The following is a 16727-nucleotide window of genomic DNA, read 5'->3' as shown; positions in this document are numbered from 1 at the left end:
GTAAGCAAGCATTAAAAAACAAATTATTCTTATTATTAAATAATAATATTATTTTATTTAATAATATTATTAAAAAAGTCTCAAATTGAGATGATTGATCATTATTCATATGGCTTGTTTTTACCCGCAAAAAATTTACCAGAAAAAGGAAGTTGATTTCACACGTCCAACGGTTACTTTCGTTGTATTTTCCGGGAGACAAAACACACACACACACACACACACACATATATGTATATAATAATATGGGAAAAAAAAAAAAAAAAAAAGACAACGTAGGCGTAGCTCATACACCACCACTGCCGGGACTGCCTACCAAACATTATTTGGCGCTTGGAAAATGTGAATTTCAGAGGAATCTGAGGTGAATTTAGGCAGCATTTAATTCATTTCAATTATTTTCTTAAAAAATAAATAAATAAAATTGAGAGGTGGGAATATTGTCTGCGTATAACATAACACAAGCATTATATATCAATAATCACCGTATTGGATTAAGATAATCTTCTTCTTCGTATTTAAAAAAAAAAAAATACAAAATAAATTTAAGCTAAAGAGTGATTTGCTTTGCTTGAGACTATTGCATGTCGGCTTTGTACATTTCGCATATAATAGAAAAACCTATCTGTCTTGAGTTTTGCAAGTCGGACTCTGATTCCTCGGCGACAAGTTAGTTTCTTCCACCTTGATCCCGTCGACAATACCCTGTTCATATACTCACCCGGTCTCTAACAACTCGAAACAATCAATTATTTTTATAATTTTTTTTTGGGTCCTCGTTCCACGATTTTCCATTTTTGGGTTTCATTGGTATTTCTGGGTTTCTCCTATTTTTGATCATCTCCCTCGCTGACACTGCTTTCTGGTGGTTCCTTTTTTTTTTTTTTTTTTTTTTGGGTTCTGACAGCGAGTGGCTTGCTTTTTGTTTTTATTTTTTTATTTTTTTGTCAAAGTGGGTTTTTGATGTGGTGAATTTCCGGAAGTTGGATTCCGGCGTCGAAATGGAATCTGTGGTGCGAGAGATTCTAATTCACTTTGCTGATTCGAATGTTTTGAACACAAAGTTGTAAATTTTGTTCCTTTCCTTTCCTTCCCATCCCTTTATGTTTTCTGGGTCGACGGAAAGAGGTTTCATTGCATCAATTTGTTATAGTTGAGATCGTAACTAAGTATTCAGCTTTGGTTGTGAATTCTCAAAATCATTGAGCTGTCATACCAGTAAAATAGCTGGAATGGAAAGCTAAAGTTGGGATTTTTAGCAATTTGTAAAGCTTGGAGAAAAGTAATGTTTAGAGAAAACGTCACTGATTTTTTGAAGCTTGGGAAGCAGGCCGAGGTTTATCACCCGGGTTCAATGTGAATTCAGAGATCTTGTTTATAGGCATTGAAGGGTGGCTCATAAAAACCCGTGCTGATTACTTGAACAAGTGGTACTGCAGTTTTTGGTTGTTGGGTCGCAGCTGCTAATTTTAAAAAAAAGAAAAAAAGAAGAAGGAAAAACTGTCTTTATGATAAGACTTTGGTGGTGTACAAAGCAGGTGATTGAGTTTCTTTGAGAGTTATTATCCATATCTATAAGCATGAAGGCTCCCTCTAATGGGTTTTTGGCTACTTCTGGAGAAGGTGAGGATTTCTTAGTTTACTGTTTCATTTCTTTGCCCATTTCGTCACCTTGTTGCTTGCTTTTCATCCCCTTAGTGGTGGTTCTTGTGAAGATTAGCTATGTATATGCTCTAATTGCCCTTTAGAGTTTAATTTATTTTTGCAACTTCGTGAGTTATGCGTTTGTTTCTGTTTCCTGTTTTTCTCTCCAACTCTTTTTTTTTCCCCCCTGTACTCAGTCCTTAAAATTAATACGTACGCTCAGGAAGTTTACATTTGAATCTAAACTTGTTGGGTAGTTTGATTGTGTCTCACGGAGTTTTGATGAATGATATCATGTTGTAGATTGTTCACTTCCAAAATGAATTTATTAGGTCGATGGAATTTGTAGAAATCATGTCTAGAAACCATTCCGTTGTTCAGATTCGAAATATTGTATCATAAAGGCAAGAAAAAAATCCTTCTTCTTTTTTTGTGTTGATTTGTTTTCTGGTCGGCGTTAGAGCTGGATTCAGATTTTCTAATATTGTGGAAATCAGGAGATATTAAATGTCGTAACTTTTTCATTATCTTAGTTTTTTCTGTCTTTGTAAGTGAAACATCAACTTGGTGTTCTGCTAGCTTATTTACAATTTGATATGGGCACTCTGTTCTAAATTCCCTTTTCACCAAATTAGTGAATGTATACTAAATTTTTATTTATGGGCATGGACTGCCAACGAATGAATAATGGCAAAGTGTTCCCTTTCTTTGCAGCACTGGTTTTGATTGTTTGACGTTGCTCAAACCAATGACAGATTTTGATTGGCGTAATAAAAGCAATATTTTAGTAATCTACTGTAGGTTCACCTTCACATCAGTAGTAAAGATAAAAACAAAAGAAAGGTACTACTAAGCTATATGAATTCACTGACATCTATCTGCAGAAAGTTTATTTTTCAGTACACTACACGTCAGCTGCTATTTGAGGCCTGAGGTCTGCCTAAAGAAATATTAGCAATTTAGCACTATGAAATTTGTCGATTCCTACATTTGAGCACCATAATACATCTGATGGTAGACCAGTTACTCTACGAAATTTTCAGCCACTTGGACTGTCTGCCATTAGCCTAAATTATAGTTTAACATAGTGGCTGCATTTTTCTTCTTCACTTTAAGTTCTTTAGCTTTGTAAGTGCCACAAAGCAAAAATCCTTTTCTTTGTAGCTTAACATTGATTTAGCTTCCCTGTATAACTTTATTGCAAAGTTTGAAAGATGATAGACTGTTATTACACTACTTGTTTAACTTTGATGAAAAATTATGAGGTAATGAACTTTGTATTTTGACAGCCTTGTACTCCTGAAAGTTTCATAACTTAAAGGATGTGCAATAATGCATCTGCAGCCGATTTGCTAATTCGTTAAGTTTAAAATACGGATTGCCAAATTACCATGAGAAGTTAGGATTTAAATTTGTTATCCGGTCATGAGTTTCTGAGGTTTTGGTTGAATGTGATAGCATTCTGTTTGGTTTTCTGAGCAGGAGAGAGGAAGAGTATTAATTCAGAGTTATGGCATGCATGTGCTGGGCCACTGGTTTCTTTGCCTCCAGTTGGAAGTCTCGTGGTTTACTTCCCTCAAGGTCACAGTGAACAAGTATGTCTGTTTTTCATCTCAGACCTAAAAGGCAAAATATCTTGATAATGATTTCTAAATGAATTTCTTCAACCATTAAACCTTGCAGGTTGCAGCTTCAATGCAGAAGGAGACCGATTTCATACCTAACTACCCCAACCTTCCATCAAAGTTGATTTGCATGCTTCATAATGTCACATTGCATGTATGGGAGCAGTGCATAGCCTTTTCTAAATGAAATCTTAAAAGAGATGTGTTTTATTTTTTAAAAACATGATTGTATATTTATATTTATATATATATATATATATCACTGCAAAATGTTTATAATTTTTTTGTTAATTAGGCTGATCTAGAGACAGATGAGGTCTATGCACAGATGACACTCCAGCCGGTAAACAAAGTAGGTCAGCTATTCATTTTAAGAATTAAGCGACTCGAAATCCTGCACAGCTTGTTTTTCCTTTGTAGTAATGTACTATATGTAAAATGGTTTGGAAAATCTGTCTTACAGTATGACAAAGAAGCATTACTGGCATCAGACATTGGCCTCAAGCATAGTAGGCAACCTGCTGAGTTCTTCTGTAAAACTCTTACAGCTAGCGATACAAGTACTCATGGTGGATTTTCTGTACCTCGTCGGGCAGCTGAGAAGATCTTCCCAGCTTTAGTGTGTACCATATCATAAAATTTTGTGCTCTAATTTCAAAATTAGATGTTACATTATATTTAGTATAAATTGGAGCTAATTAAAATAAAAATGTTTATTAGGACTATTCAATGCAACCCCCGGCTCAGGAACTAGTTGCTCGAGATTTGCATGATAATGCATGGACATTCAGACATATTTATCGCGGTATAGTTCCATAGTAAATGTTCTCCTCTATCTCCTCTTTCATTTATCCCTGTCGAATATCCCATTTGTCTCTTTGACATATTCTAATGATTTATTACTGATATTCAATGTTTACACCAAAAATTAACTGGTTAGTCTTTCTAGACCAAATGCTGATTAACTTACTGTGTTAATGAGAGTACTTTATTGAAATATTTCATACTATTTCTCGTAAATTTTTGCATCCATACCATTTTTAAGGTTAAAACATAGTGTAATATGTTAAATTTGTATAGTAATCTATTTCAGGCCAACCGAAGAGGCACCTGCTGACTACAGGTTGGAGTGTCTTTGTTAGCACAAAAAGACTCTTTGCTGGAGATTCTGTTCTTTTTATAAGGTATGAAGTACTGTTATGAAATGGAAATTCCATGCTAAATTTTGTTCGTTCTGCTGTTTTGCTTAATCAATCTTCTTTTTGTCAGAGATGAAAAATCACAGCTTCTATTGGGTATTAGGCGTGCTAACAGACAGCAGCCAGCTCTCTCTTCATCAGTCATATCCAGTGACAGTATGCATATTGGAATTCTTGCTGCTGCCGCACATGCAGCTGCAAATAACAGCCCGTTTACAATATTTTACAACCCAAGGTACTACCAAAGGATGTTTTAATTGTTATTACTGTTGGTTGGATGATGCCATCTGGTTATTATTTTGATAGTCCTGATGCAGTTTGTTCAATTCTCATAGGGCAAGTCCTTCTGAGTTTGTGATTCCCTTAGCCAAGTATAATAAAGCAATGTATACACAAGTCTCACTTGGCATGCGATTCAGAATGATGTTTGAGACTGAGGAGTCAGGAGTACGCAGATACATGGGCACAATTACTGGTATAAGTGATTTAGACCCAGTAAGATGGAAAAATTCGCAGTGGCGCAATCTTCAGGTATGTTAGCCATTTGCAGGGTTCATACAAATAATTTTGGATTTGTAACCTCAATTGACAATTTGATTGCTTACAGTTTCCACTGTCAGTGACACTTTTACTGGTCTAAAATACAGAATCTATAACGTGCAAGTTAGAAGTTAATATCCTATGATATTTTTGGAGTGTATTTATGCAATGGTTTTTACTTAGTGTGGTATTAGTAGTCGTTATACCTAGTTCGTTTTGGTCTTAATATCGTAAGGGCCCTTTAAGTGCATACCTGTTGGGATTCAACATGGCTCTTACTTGATATGAGTTTATGTTTAAATTCTATGAACACTATTAGACATTGTTAAGTTATATTTTATCATATTGGTTTTTGACAATTGGCTTTTGATAGGTTGGATGGGATGAATCAACTGCTGGTGAACGGCCAAGTCGAGTTTCAATTTGGGAAGTTGAACCTGTTGTAACTCCTTTCTACATATGTCCGCCTCCATTTTTCAGACCCAAGTTTCTCAAACAACCAGGGATGCCAGGTAAACCAGGTCTAAGACTTAGGTAGATGTCTCAATTCTAGCGTCTCCAAAGAATAACAAATACTAAGGCCAACTTTTTTTAATGATTGAGCGTCAAGGATACCATTTTTGCTTAGTCTAAGTTGTTGATATATGGGATTGGTTTTGCAGATGATGAATCTGACATAGAGAATGCTTTCAAGAGAGCCATGCCTTGGCTTGGAGATGATTTGGGCATGAAGGATGCTTCGAACTCAATTTTCCCAGGTTTGAGTTTAATGCAGTGGATGAGCATGCAGCAAAATAATCAATTTTCAGCTGCTCAGTCGGGATTTTTCCCATCTATGGTTTCTCCAACTACACTGCAAAGTAATGTTAGTACTGATGACCCATCCAAATTATTGAGCTTTTCAAACCCAGTCCCATCGGGGCCAAGTGTCCAGTTCAATAAAGCTACTCCACAAAACCAAGTCAATCAAGTGCAACAGCCACCTGTGACATGGCCTCAACAACAGCAGCTGCATCAGCTATTACAGAATCCTGCAAACCAACAACAGCATAATTACTCCCAGCATCAACTGCAGCAATTGTTACAGAGTCAGCCAAATCAACCCCCGCAGAATCACTCACAACAGCAACAGCAACAGCAACAGCGGCAGCAACATCAGCATCAGCAGCAACTACAGCATCAGCAGCAACAGCAGACACAACAGCAACCACAGCAGCAACAGCAGCAGATATGCCAACCTCCGCTTGTAAATAATGCTGTGGTTGCTCCTAACCAGATCCCAAACCAAAGTTTGAAACAGCCAGCTGTATACTCTCAGCTTCAACAACAGCAATTACTTACAGGCAGTACTCAATCCCAGCAAAATGTGCAGCCTAGTAAGAATTCAGTTCAGCTGACATCATTGCCACAAGACTCCCACTTTCAGCAACAGATGGAACTGCAAACAAGCCTTTCGGCAAAACAGCAGCCGACACAAATGCAGCAGAATCCACTACAGTTTCTGCAGCAAAGCCTGTCTCAGAGAGCACAACAGCAGCCACAAGTACAACAATTATCACAACAGGGCCTCTCAGAACAACAGCTTCAATTGTTACAGAAATTACAGCAGCAACAACAGCAACAACAGCAACAACAGCAACAACAGCAACAACAGCAACAGCAGCAACAGCAGCAGCAGTTACTCTCCCCACAAAGCTCACTTTTGCAGCCCCAAATGCTACAGCAACATCAGGCACATCAACAACACCCACTACAATCATTGCCATTGTCTCAACATCACCAGCAACACCAGCAACAGCTTAGCAGCAATAGCTTCTCAGCAGAAAAGCTTCTCAACGTTCACTTCTCAAATTCAACATTAACACCATCTCAACAGATTCCAGTCAGCCAACCACAGAGCCACCACAAGTCACCTACAGCAATGAGAGCCAATTCTGGGCTTACAGATGGAGATGCTCCATCATGTTCAACCTCCCCTTCTACAAATAATTGCCAGGTTTCTCCATCAAACCTTCTGAACAGAAACCAACAAGGACAACCCATACTAATGTCGGACTCGGTGGTGGAACCTGCAGTTAATTTGGTTCAAGAGCTTCAAAGCAAGTCTGATATTCGAATCAAACATGAAATGCCCTGTTCAAAGGGACCAGACCAGCTTAAATATAAAGGTACTATCACTGATCAGTTGGAAGCTTCCTCTTCTGGAACATCATATTGTCTGGATGCTGGCGCAATCCAACAGAGCTTCCCACTCCCAACCTTCTGTTTGGATGGTGATGTCCAATCACATCCTCGAAATAATATTCCTTTTTCAGCTAACATTGATGGATTGCCACCAGACACTTTGTTGTCTAGAGAATACGACTCTCAGAAAGATCTTCAAAACTTACTTTCAAATTATGGGGGTACTCCGAGAGATATTGAGACAGAGTTGTCCACTGCTGCGATCAGCTCTCAGTCATTTGGCGTTCCTAACTTGCCTTTCAAGCCTGGGTGCTCAAATGAGGTTGCAATCAACGAAGCTGGGGTCTTGAGCAATGGATTGTGGGCTAATCAGACTCAACGAATGAGAACATATACAAAGGTTAGTGATTTTACAAAAGTTCTTTGACTGCAGGAGGAAGATATTTGTCATTCATCCTTATGACAATTCTTACTTCTAATACCACTTCAAATACAATAGGTGCAAAAGCGTGGCTCCGTTGGGAGGTGTATTGATGTGACCCGTTATAAAGGGTATGATGAACTCAGGCACGATTTGGCCCGCATGTTTGGGATTGAAGGGCAACTAGAAGATCCGCAGAGGACTGACTGGAAGCTTGTGTATGTAGACCATGAAAACGACATACTTCTTGTTGGTGATGATCCATGGGAGTAAGTGAAGAACCCCTACATTCGCTGTAGTAACTACGTTTCACCTTTCGAATATGGTTGTTCTTAACTTTCTTTATTTTTCTCAGGGAGTTTGTAAACTGCGTTCAGAGCATAAAAATACTTTCATCTGCTGAAGTGCAGCAGATGAGTTTGGATGGAGATCTGGGTAACATCCCAGTTCCCAATCAAGCTTGTAGTGGAACTGACAGTGGAAATGCATGGAGGGGACAGTATGATGATAACTCAGCAGCTTCCTTTAACCGGTAAAAATTTTCTAAGATGAAAATAAAAACACGACTAGTTTAAAGCCTTTAATATGTGTTTCCCATTGAGGATGAAAAAGAAGTCTTACGGCATGTGGGACAAAGTTTTTCTACAAGGATGTGTTGAAGGAATGAGGGACAGTTTTTCTACAAGGATGTGTTGAAGGAATTGTGTTGAAGGAATGAGCTCCTGTTTTTCCAAAATGTGTAGGTAATCCTTTTTCAGTTTGATATAGTTGGCAGAAAATACAGATTCCAGCTTCTACTCTTTGGTTGCCAAGCCAGGCCTTAAAAACAGTTGGAAGTTTTTGCAGAGGTACGGCAGCAAAAATGGCAAATGATGTACAACAAGATCTTTTTTATTATTATTATTATTATTATTATTTTGGTTTAATATATATATATATATATATATATATTTGAGACTGATTTAACAATCCCGTTATTAGTTTGTAAATTCTGTGATAGAGAACAAATCATTGTGAGGAAATATTTTACTAGCTGTAGCAACGAACTGTTTGGACAATATACAATGGCATTCTAACTGTTCCACGATGATTATTATTGAAAATCATTGTGCCACAGGCGGGCATTAATTTCCAGTGTATTTCTTTGTAGACTCTCTAGTTGTATATATATGTATTTGAGGTTGGCTACAAAAATTTCAAGTGCCTTGCTTGCTACTCAGCATCACATTTCTTCCTCACTCTGCAAAATCTTCTGAAGCAGTTTATAATTTATTACTAAAAGAACATAAGGAAGCAAATAGAGAGATGGTGAAATTATTAATATTAAGAAATCCATTGAGTGACCTAAAAGAGATGACCATTAGACTTAGGATAAAATTAGTATAGAACAAAAAAATACTTGGAATAAAATTCATAAATGGATGCTTAAAAACTATCACATTTTTTTTTTTTCTTTTTTCGGGTGAATGATTAAAAACTATCAGCTAGTTCCGTCAACTAAATGCCTAAACACGGCTCTTTTTTTAAGAAAAAAAAAATTTTCTAATAACAAATCGATTTTCCTGTTTTGTTAACAAATGCGCAATGCTTTACCGCGACGAAGCACGTATGTTTTGGGACTAAAATTTATTATTTGAAACCCCAAAGAAAATTAAAAATACTTGCAACATTCAAATCATATTATTTGTCAGTTAATTTGAAACAAATGTTACGTTCATTTAGATTTCTTTTTCGCTGACTCACAAACTTTCACTTCTCTTTTTTTTTTTTTTTTCAACTTAGTTAAACCCAATTTTTACGAAAGAACCTTTGTATTATCCAAAACGCAAATATAGATTCATCTCATCACAACCGAAGGTCCAGATTTAGATCCGGAAAAATTCAACACTAATCAGACGACTACGAGAGTACAGCTATAACATCCGAAACCCTTAGAGCAATGTAGTCACCATCTTTGCCCTTGAAGTCATTCCCAGCGTACTTGGAGTACAAAACTGTATTTCCTGGGGCGATGGACAAAGGTTTCCTGTTTCCTTCCTCATCAACAGGACCAGGACCCACCGCAATTACCTGTTTCATAAGGAGGAAAGTCAGAAATTACCATCATTTAAATGAACCGGTGCATGCTTGTTGGTATAATAAAACATCTAATTCTCACCGTCCCGATGGAGGGCTTCTCCTTGGTTGCCTCAGTCAGCAACAGACCTCCTGCTGTCTTTTCCTCAGCCTCAGCAACCTGCAAAAAAAGGTTTAAACTTACAATACAATCAGGAATCCCATTTCAAATCCATCAAAGGATCAGAAGCTTTATGACAATCTGGTCAAGCACTCATTACATGAATAAGTGCTTAAACAGTAAAATTAGGCAAGGTAAGAAACCTTAATTAAGACTCGGTCGTTCAGGGGCTTGAGATCCTTGACATCATCTGTTTCAAGAATACCAACTATGTCATCATCCTTTAGTATGAGATGCTTTGCACCATTGTACTCCAGTTCAGTCCCTGCGTACTTGGAATACACAATTTGGGTGCCAGTCTATGTATAGAGAGACATCCAGTAAGCAAGACATTTATATAATAGAACACCATGACAAAACATAAAACCATGAGCAAACTCATCACCTTCACACTAATATCCACTTTTGCCTTCCCAATTGTCTTGCCCTCTCCAACAGCAACCACCTCACCACCTTGAGGCTTTGTTTGAGCTGTGGTTGGAAGTAATATCCCACCATCAGTTTTATCTTCAGCAGTTTTGATCTTCACAAGCACTCTGTCACCCAAAGGCTTAATTGAAGTATACTGTAGATTGGAATAAAAAATATTAGTGTCAGAAAAGCTGAAAACAACATTTAACGAGTGTTATGCAGACGAAATTTACAAACTTCATGGATCCAAGCAATTAATTTCAGCAGAAGAGAAGCTAATCTTAGAACGCTTAGTACAGCCAGAAAACAAAATTCAACAAACACAATCAATGTTTAGTTAGATAGCAGACAGCCAATTCAGATACTAATACCACCAGCATAAATAAATATTAGTGACAGAAAAAACTCAAAGATTAAGACCAGGTTTTAAGTTCGCGCGACAGATGGAACATACGTTGACTAGATGTATAAATTATACATACAGCCAAAGAAAATTCAAGCCCAAATTAACTACAAAGCAATGGGATAATGATTTTTTAAAAAAATAAATAAATAAATAAAAACACCGAGCTTTAACAATAACCATAATTACAGAAGATTCCCAATGCGGATACTAATCACAATTCTGGATTAAGTGTAAAAAGCCAACCATATTATCGAATTGAATGTATACTACAAAACGACATATTTATAGTAATTAATACAAGAAATGGACAATCAGAATTAGTCTTCGTTAGGAAATCCAAACGCGGGATTAACAACAAACAGTAATGGAAGGCGCAATTCGGAAGGAAAAGTTACCTTTGGCGCGACCACAGTGGCAGCTTTCACTACCAGACCCCTGAAAGACCTCTGATTGACACCCGGTAACGTCACATGTCCTGCCGGACCAAACTTAACCGACGCAGGTCTAAGCCCTTCGAATGCTGGCAAGCTCCTTCCCGAAATTGAGGATGCGGTAAGCTGAGCTGTTGCCATTTCTACAATCTAAAAAAAAAAGAAAAAAGAAAAATCTATGAATCAAAAACTCAAACTCTACTATGAGTCCGTTTTGGTGGACGAGAAAACAACAAACAAGCAAACCAAACCAAAAAAAAAAAAAGAAAGGAAAAATTGAGAAAACCAGAGCAAGAGAAAAAGACTCAACTGGATTGTTAACGTATTAAAAGTAACATAGCAAATCAAACAAAAAGCTCAGCTTCACTAGGTAGAAATGAAAACGAAGAAGATAAAATACCTGCTCAATGGACGAGACTAACAAAGATAACAGAAAGATGAGCTTCTGAAATACGGTGGGGCTGTCAAGTCTCTAGAGCAAAGCGGATAAAACCCTAGAACACTTAGCCGAACGAAAGCAAAAGGTTTTATCAAGACGGTAAAAAGACCTTTCTAGAATCTAAGCCCAATTGCAAATCACCCTCCCCATCCTCACCCACGCGCTCCGTGCCCCCAACTAACCGGGTGGGTAACTCATACCCGTTTGCGACTTTTTCGGTTATTCCTTCTTTTTTTTTTTTTTTTTTTCAACTATTCTATTTTATTTCCCATAATTAGCAGAATATAGAAGCGCATCTATTACAAAAATTATCCATATGTTCTTCATTTTAATTATTAAACGAAGTGAAGAAAAATTACCAAATTTTGGGTTATATTTACCAATACTTAATAATTATTTATTCTCATAAGATTTGCGTGTAATAAAAATATATTAAAAAAATTTCAAATCTATAATTATGTTTTACAAAGAACAGTAAAATTGTAGCACACTAGACTGCAACAACCATGCGGGAGCCGGAGCACCCAGTGAAGTGAGACCGTTGTAACCCGCCCCATCACAAGGTCCAGTCATTCACTTGAAAAAAATAATAATAATAAAAAAAGGAAAAAAAAAAAAAAAAAAAAAAAGAAGAAGAAGAAAACTACGAAAAATGAACCACGCGCTTCTTCTTTAAGTAACAACCGTAGTATAGCATGGATGATTCTGGAAACTAAGACCTTGCCTAAGCCTCAAACTAGACTGGGCTTTGTTGATGGACTGGAAAGTTGGAATGGGGCCCAATTTTGGGCTAATCTCTCGTTTTTTTTATGTCCTGCGATTCTGATTTTACAATTTTTATTTTTTGGTTCAATTTTTCAATTACATTAACATTTTTAATCAATCTTATAATAGCCAAATTTTATCCCAAATGATTATGAAATGTTTTCAAAATTTGTAATCAAAAAGGGAAAAAAAAAATACTAGATTAGTTGAATGCTATTGCATACAATATATACGAATTTGAATATTAAATTATAATTGTATAAGTACTATTTTACACCTAATTAATCATTCCAACAAAATGTTAGAAGTAATCCATCCACTTCTTGTTTTTTAAGCAAAAAGAAGATCCAGTAGACCTTTAGTAATGGACAGGGAAACTTAAATCATTCAGTAAGCAAGCTGTATTTCAATTTTCAAACAAGGCAGCTTGCATATGCATTGGGACAGAATACATACATGTAGACACACAACACACACACACCCCGATCAGTAATAATAATAATAATAATGAAAAATTAAATTTATATTAGTTTTCATTTTTGAATGGAAATTATAAAATGTTCTTTCACAGTTTAAAAGTTGTATTTTTTCACATAAACTACCAACTTTAGAAGATATTTAATTATAATGAATGTTATCATGTAAAAAGATATAAGTTTATTATTTGAAGATATTTTTATACAAAAGGTACAATTATGAATGGATATATCTTTCGTTTACATAGCCTTACAAACTCTATACATATTTATTTCTGTTTAGTTTGTATTCAATAATTTTGATTTTATTCAACTCAATTCATATATCCACAACATTAGAAAGTGGTGCAAAATTGTGGGAAGTCAAGTTTGGTGTGATAATCTTGTTGATTTTGAATGTTATTATTATTATAAGAGAGATCACTGTATCATGAAAAACAATTGACATAAAACTATAAATAACTGAGTGGTGCAAAATTTATCTTTAACGACATAGAATCTAACTATAGTCTTGATCTATTTTCTGATTTTTTTTTTTTATGTATATAAGGGGAGGGTTTCCTATACAAAGGTTTTTAATAAAAGTATATAACAAATAATTTAATCCTTTCAATTTATATAATCTAAGAGTTTATATTTGTAATTTAAAAATCCTTAAATATCTTAAATTCATGTCCAAACAACATTTTTTTTTACCTAAATTATTTATTATTTCAAAAATAATATTTTTCTTTCCTCAATCTCAAACATCTTTCTCTCTCCTTAATCCTTGTCCCTTTTTTCCCCTTTTTTCTCTCTATTATTATTATTATTATTATTATTTTTGAAATAGATCATTGTGTTCCTGAAACGTTTCTACAATGTATTACTTAAATAATTAAATAATAAAGTTGAAGAATCCTTTATTAGATCAAGAAAAAAACATTATAATATTTTTTCTATATATATATATATTAGACTCTCTTTTTTTTAGAACAGAAAAACAGATTTCATGCCAAAAATCATAAACTCTTCCTCGTGTATATATATATATATATATATAGATATAAATAATATTAGAGATACCAAATAAATGTATCAAGCTGTATCACAAATGTTATATATCAATATTTGATTAAAAATCTAATAAAAGGGAGAATGTGATTTTAAACTTAATTAGGGGTGAGAAAATTTGATTTTGAAGAGAAACTTTTACAGTAACAAATAATTTAAGTAAATAATAAATAATATTTAAAGATTTTAAAAAGATAAATATTAACTTTTAAAATAAAATAATTAAAAAAATAGATTATTTATCAAAAAAACTTTATACAGAGAATCATTCCTTTTATATAATACTTAATTTTAATACACACTAATTTTTCTAATAAGTAATAATAATAACAACCTTGAAGAGGATGCAAATGCTGACGAAGTGGGCCACATGCGGAAACCCCTTAGTCGAAGTGGGCGAGGCATGAGAGTGAGGAGAGCTTAACTCAGATTGGTCATTTATAATAAATAATTATCAACCAAAAAGTTCCGCCAAAAGTACCATATGTACATGGGAAGAAATTTCTCGTACTCCCGTTGCACGTAACTGTGAGTACTCCTTCACATGATTTTATTATATGTGGACAGTTTTTCCACATCAGAACAACTATGAAACGGCAAAAATAAACTCTTTTCTCTTCTTCTTCAAGCCCTTATAACCCAAAAAAACAGAGCTCAATATTAATCTTTGTTGCCGACTAAATTATTTTTGTCAAAAATTAAGTTTAAGATGAAAATGAACTTTCAATTAAACATATAAAGTAAAGGGTGTGCGGAGGAGTAGCTGTAGATTGGAAGTGAAAAGAAGAAAAAAAAATATATATTGAAGAAGACGAAGAGAAAAATAGGTTACTGGATTTCTAACATGATGATAAATAAGCTTTAAGATTCAAGTTAATGGCCTCCCAGTACTCAAATTTGATGGTAGCTCTTCCTTCAGTTCTCTCTTCAAAGAAACCAATACTCTAAATCTTCTCCAATTGAAATAAAATAAAAATAATAAAACCCAATAAAATAATTCAAATTTCAAAACCCATATGCATTAGTCGATTTTGTTCTTGCTCTCTACTTAAATAGCTAGCAATGAAGATTTGGTAAAGAATGAAAAGGCGCATAAACTCTAATGTAGAACCAGAAGGCATATAATGCCGTTAAACAAAAGTTGTTAAAGACCTTTGTTTTTTGATACATCCCACATGTATAGAAATCATGTGGAGGAGTGCTCATCGCACCTTGCGAAGGGGGCATCAGGAATTTTTTTATCTGCATAGCTACTAGCTAGTGTACCCGGACCTTGTTAATCGCTTTAAATTATGCCCAAAAATTTCTTTCACATTAAATATATAATTAATTATTTTTATATTATACCGTAGAATCTTTTAGTACATAATTTTTTATATGACTGGGAATATATATATATATATATATTCAACTAAATGACGCATGCTTGTTTGAGATTATATATATATATATAAATATAATTAAATGTTTGTACCAACAAAAGATATGTAAAATTAAATCCTATGCGGAAACATGTTTTTGTACTGTTTATTAATTTAATAATTTCCTCCTAAATCTCTATCTTATAATATATATTTTAAAAGGAACATAACATGCATGGCTACATAAGATTGAGAGATCAAACAAGAATAATACTATAGAACCCATTCAACTTGCCCTTCTTGGAACTTGCGTAGTAGCAAACTGAGACAAGAATGAAAATGAAGTATATAATATGAATCCAAGCGATGAAGACAGCTATTAGACAAATTTATATTATATTTATTGTCTATCAGTAGTATTACACAAAGTTTATATATACATCAGTTATGTTTCAATCGGACTTCAGAATACACATCCTAAGAGTCAGAGAAGTCAGCCTCTTTGTTTTGTTTTTAGTGGAAGTTTCTTTGAAAATGCCTAAATATATAACGATTACCAAAAAAAAAAAAAAAAAAAAAAAAAAAAAGCCTATATAATATATATACATACATATATAGCATATCAATTGAATACTACGCAAATTCTACATATCAATTGAATAGTATGCAAAGTCTAAGACCTAAATATATATTTTTCTTGACTGCTTTTATTGAAAAGTAATTAATACTGATGGAAATTAGATACGTACACATTAATCTCGTTTTCTCAATCTTCTATAAACTGATTTCAGCACGACCAAATCTTTATGTCATGAGTACTGTTGATTGCCTCGCCCTTCAAATAGATGTGCTTCTTGGTAAATGTATCTGAAGTATAAAAAAATGATAGCTGTTTCTGAAATACCACTTGTTGCAGGTAGTCACACCCTCATTTTTGGACCGGTAAGTAAATATAAAAGTCAAAGAAAAATTAAATCAAGGTGCCAATTAGAATTTAGTCACAGACACAACAAAAATAATAATAATAATAAATAAATGAATAAATGTAAACTAAAAGTGAAGAGTCCAGTCAAAAACACGGAAAAAAGGGCAAAAAATGGCAAAAGTTGAATTCATAGAACAATCTAAATTAAGGGGGAAAAAAACAAAAAAATCATCACCTGGAAAATCTTCAGTACAAATTATGAAGTCCAACAAATCAATCGATCCGAATCAAAATTGTGCACCAGACAGATGGCAAAAGCAAACTTATGCGTCAACTATTTGTGCTACTCCATTAATCTTGGATCATGAGAAAACACGATAAAATTAAAAGAAAAAAAATTATTTTTACTATTTGATGAATGATAAAATTAAAAACTCTATGGTTCAGGCCCGTATATGAAAAAAAAAAAGAAAGAAAAAAGAAAAGAAAAACTGAGTAAATTACTTGATAAAAATTTCATCATCCTGCATACGTAGCCATGCATTCGTCAGTAATTTTGTGTGTCTGCGTACGTGTGGTGGATTTGAGTTAAAAAATTGCAAAAGGAATTT

At 34.5% G+C, this 16727-nt stretch overlaps 2 protein-coding genes across 6 annotated transcripts; one reads left to right on the top strand and one right to left on the bottom strand.

Moving 5' to 3' along the window:
* Positions 1 to 241: 241 nt before the first annotated feature.
* Positions 242 to 9498, top strand: LOC107404980 (auxin response factor 19). Of its 5 annotated transcripts, none has more exons than XM_048479894.2 (14): positions 442 to 1623; positions 3127 to 3239; positions 3328 to 3423; positions 3565 to 3621; positions 3733 to 3888; positions 3990 to 4074; positions 4363 to 4453; positions 4539 to 4703; positions 4804 to 4999; positions 5382 to 5520; positions 5671 to 7176; positions 7324 to 7592; positions 7692 to 7882; positions 7969 to 9498. In XM_048479894.2, exons 1-14 carry the CDS (start codon positions 1581 to 1583, stop codon positions 8147 to 8149), a joined length of 3288 nt encoding a protein of 1095 aa, XP_048335851.2. In that variant the 5' UTR covers positions 442 to 1580; the 3' UTR covers positions 8150 to 9498. The 5 variants fall into 5 exon arrangements, with proteins under 5 accessions (XP_015867479.3, XP_048335851.2, XP_015867478.3 ...); XM_025068896.3 differs by adding an exon at positions 2359 to 2487 and having other exon boundaries at positions 443 to 1623; positions 5671 to 7592; XM_016011993.4 differs by lacking the exon at positions 442 to 1623 and adding an exon at positions 242 to 364 and having other exon boundaries at positions 5671 to 7592.
* On the bottom strand, positions 9272 to 11656 carry LOC107404974 (20 kDa chaperonin, chloroplastic). The gene is made up of 6 exons (XM_016011984.4): positions 11498 to 11656; positions 11062 to 11247; positions 10235 to 10414; positions 9993 to 10148; positions 9772 to 9849; positions 9272 to 9683 (listed from the first exon to the last, which is right to left on the bottom strand). The coding sequence occupies exons 2-6, from the start codon at positions 11236 to 11238 to the stop codon at positions 9513 to 9515; spliced, it is 762 nt and encodes a 253-aa protein (XP_015867470.1). The 5' UTR covers positions 11239 to 11247; positions 11498 to 11656; the 3' UTR covers positions 9272 to 9512.
* Between the last annotated feature and the right edge of the window lie 5071 nt (positions 11657 to 16727).

The sequence above is a fragment of the Ziziphus jujuba genome, chromosome 7, assembly GCF_031755915.1.
Source record: "Ziziphus jujuba cultivar Dongzao chromosome 7, ASM3175591v1".
Lineage (NCBI taxonomy): Eukaryota > Viridiplantae > Streptophyta > Magnoliopsida > Rosales > Rhamnaceae > Ziziphus > Ziziphus jujuba.
The sequence above is the reverse complement of the archived record's forward strand: the minus strand, read 5'-3'. Positions and strand labels throughout refer to the sequence as shown.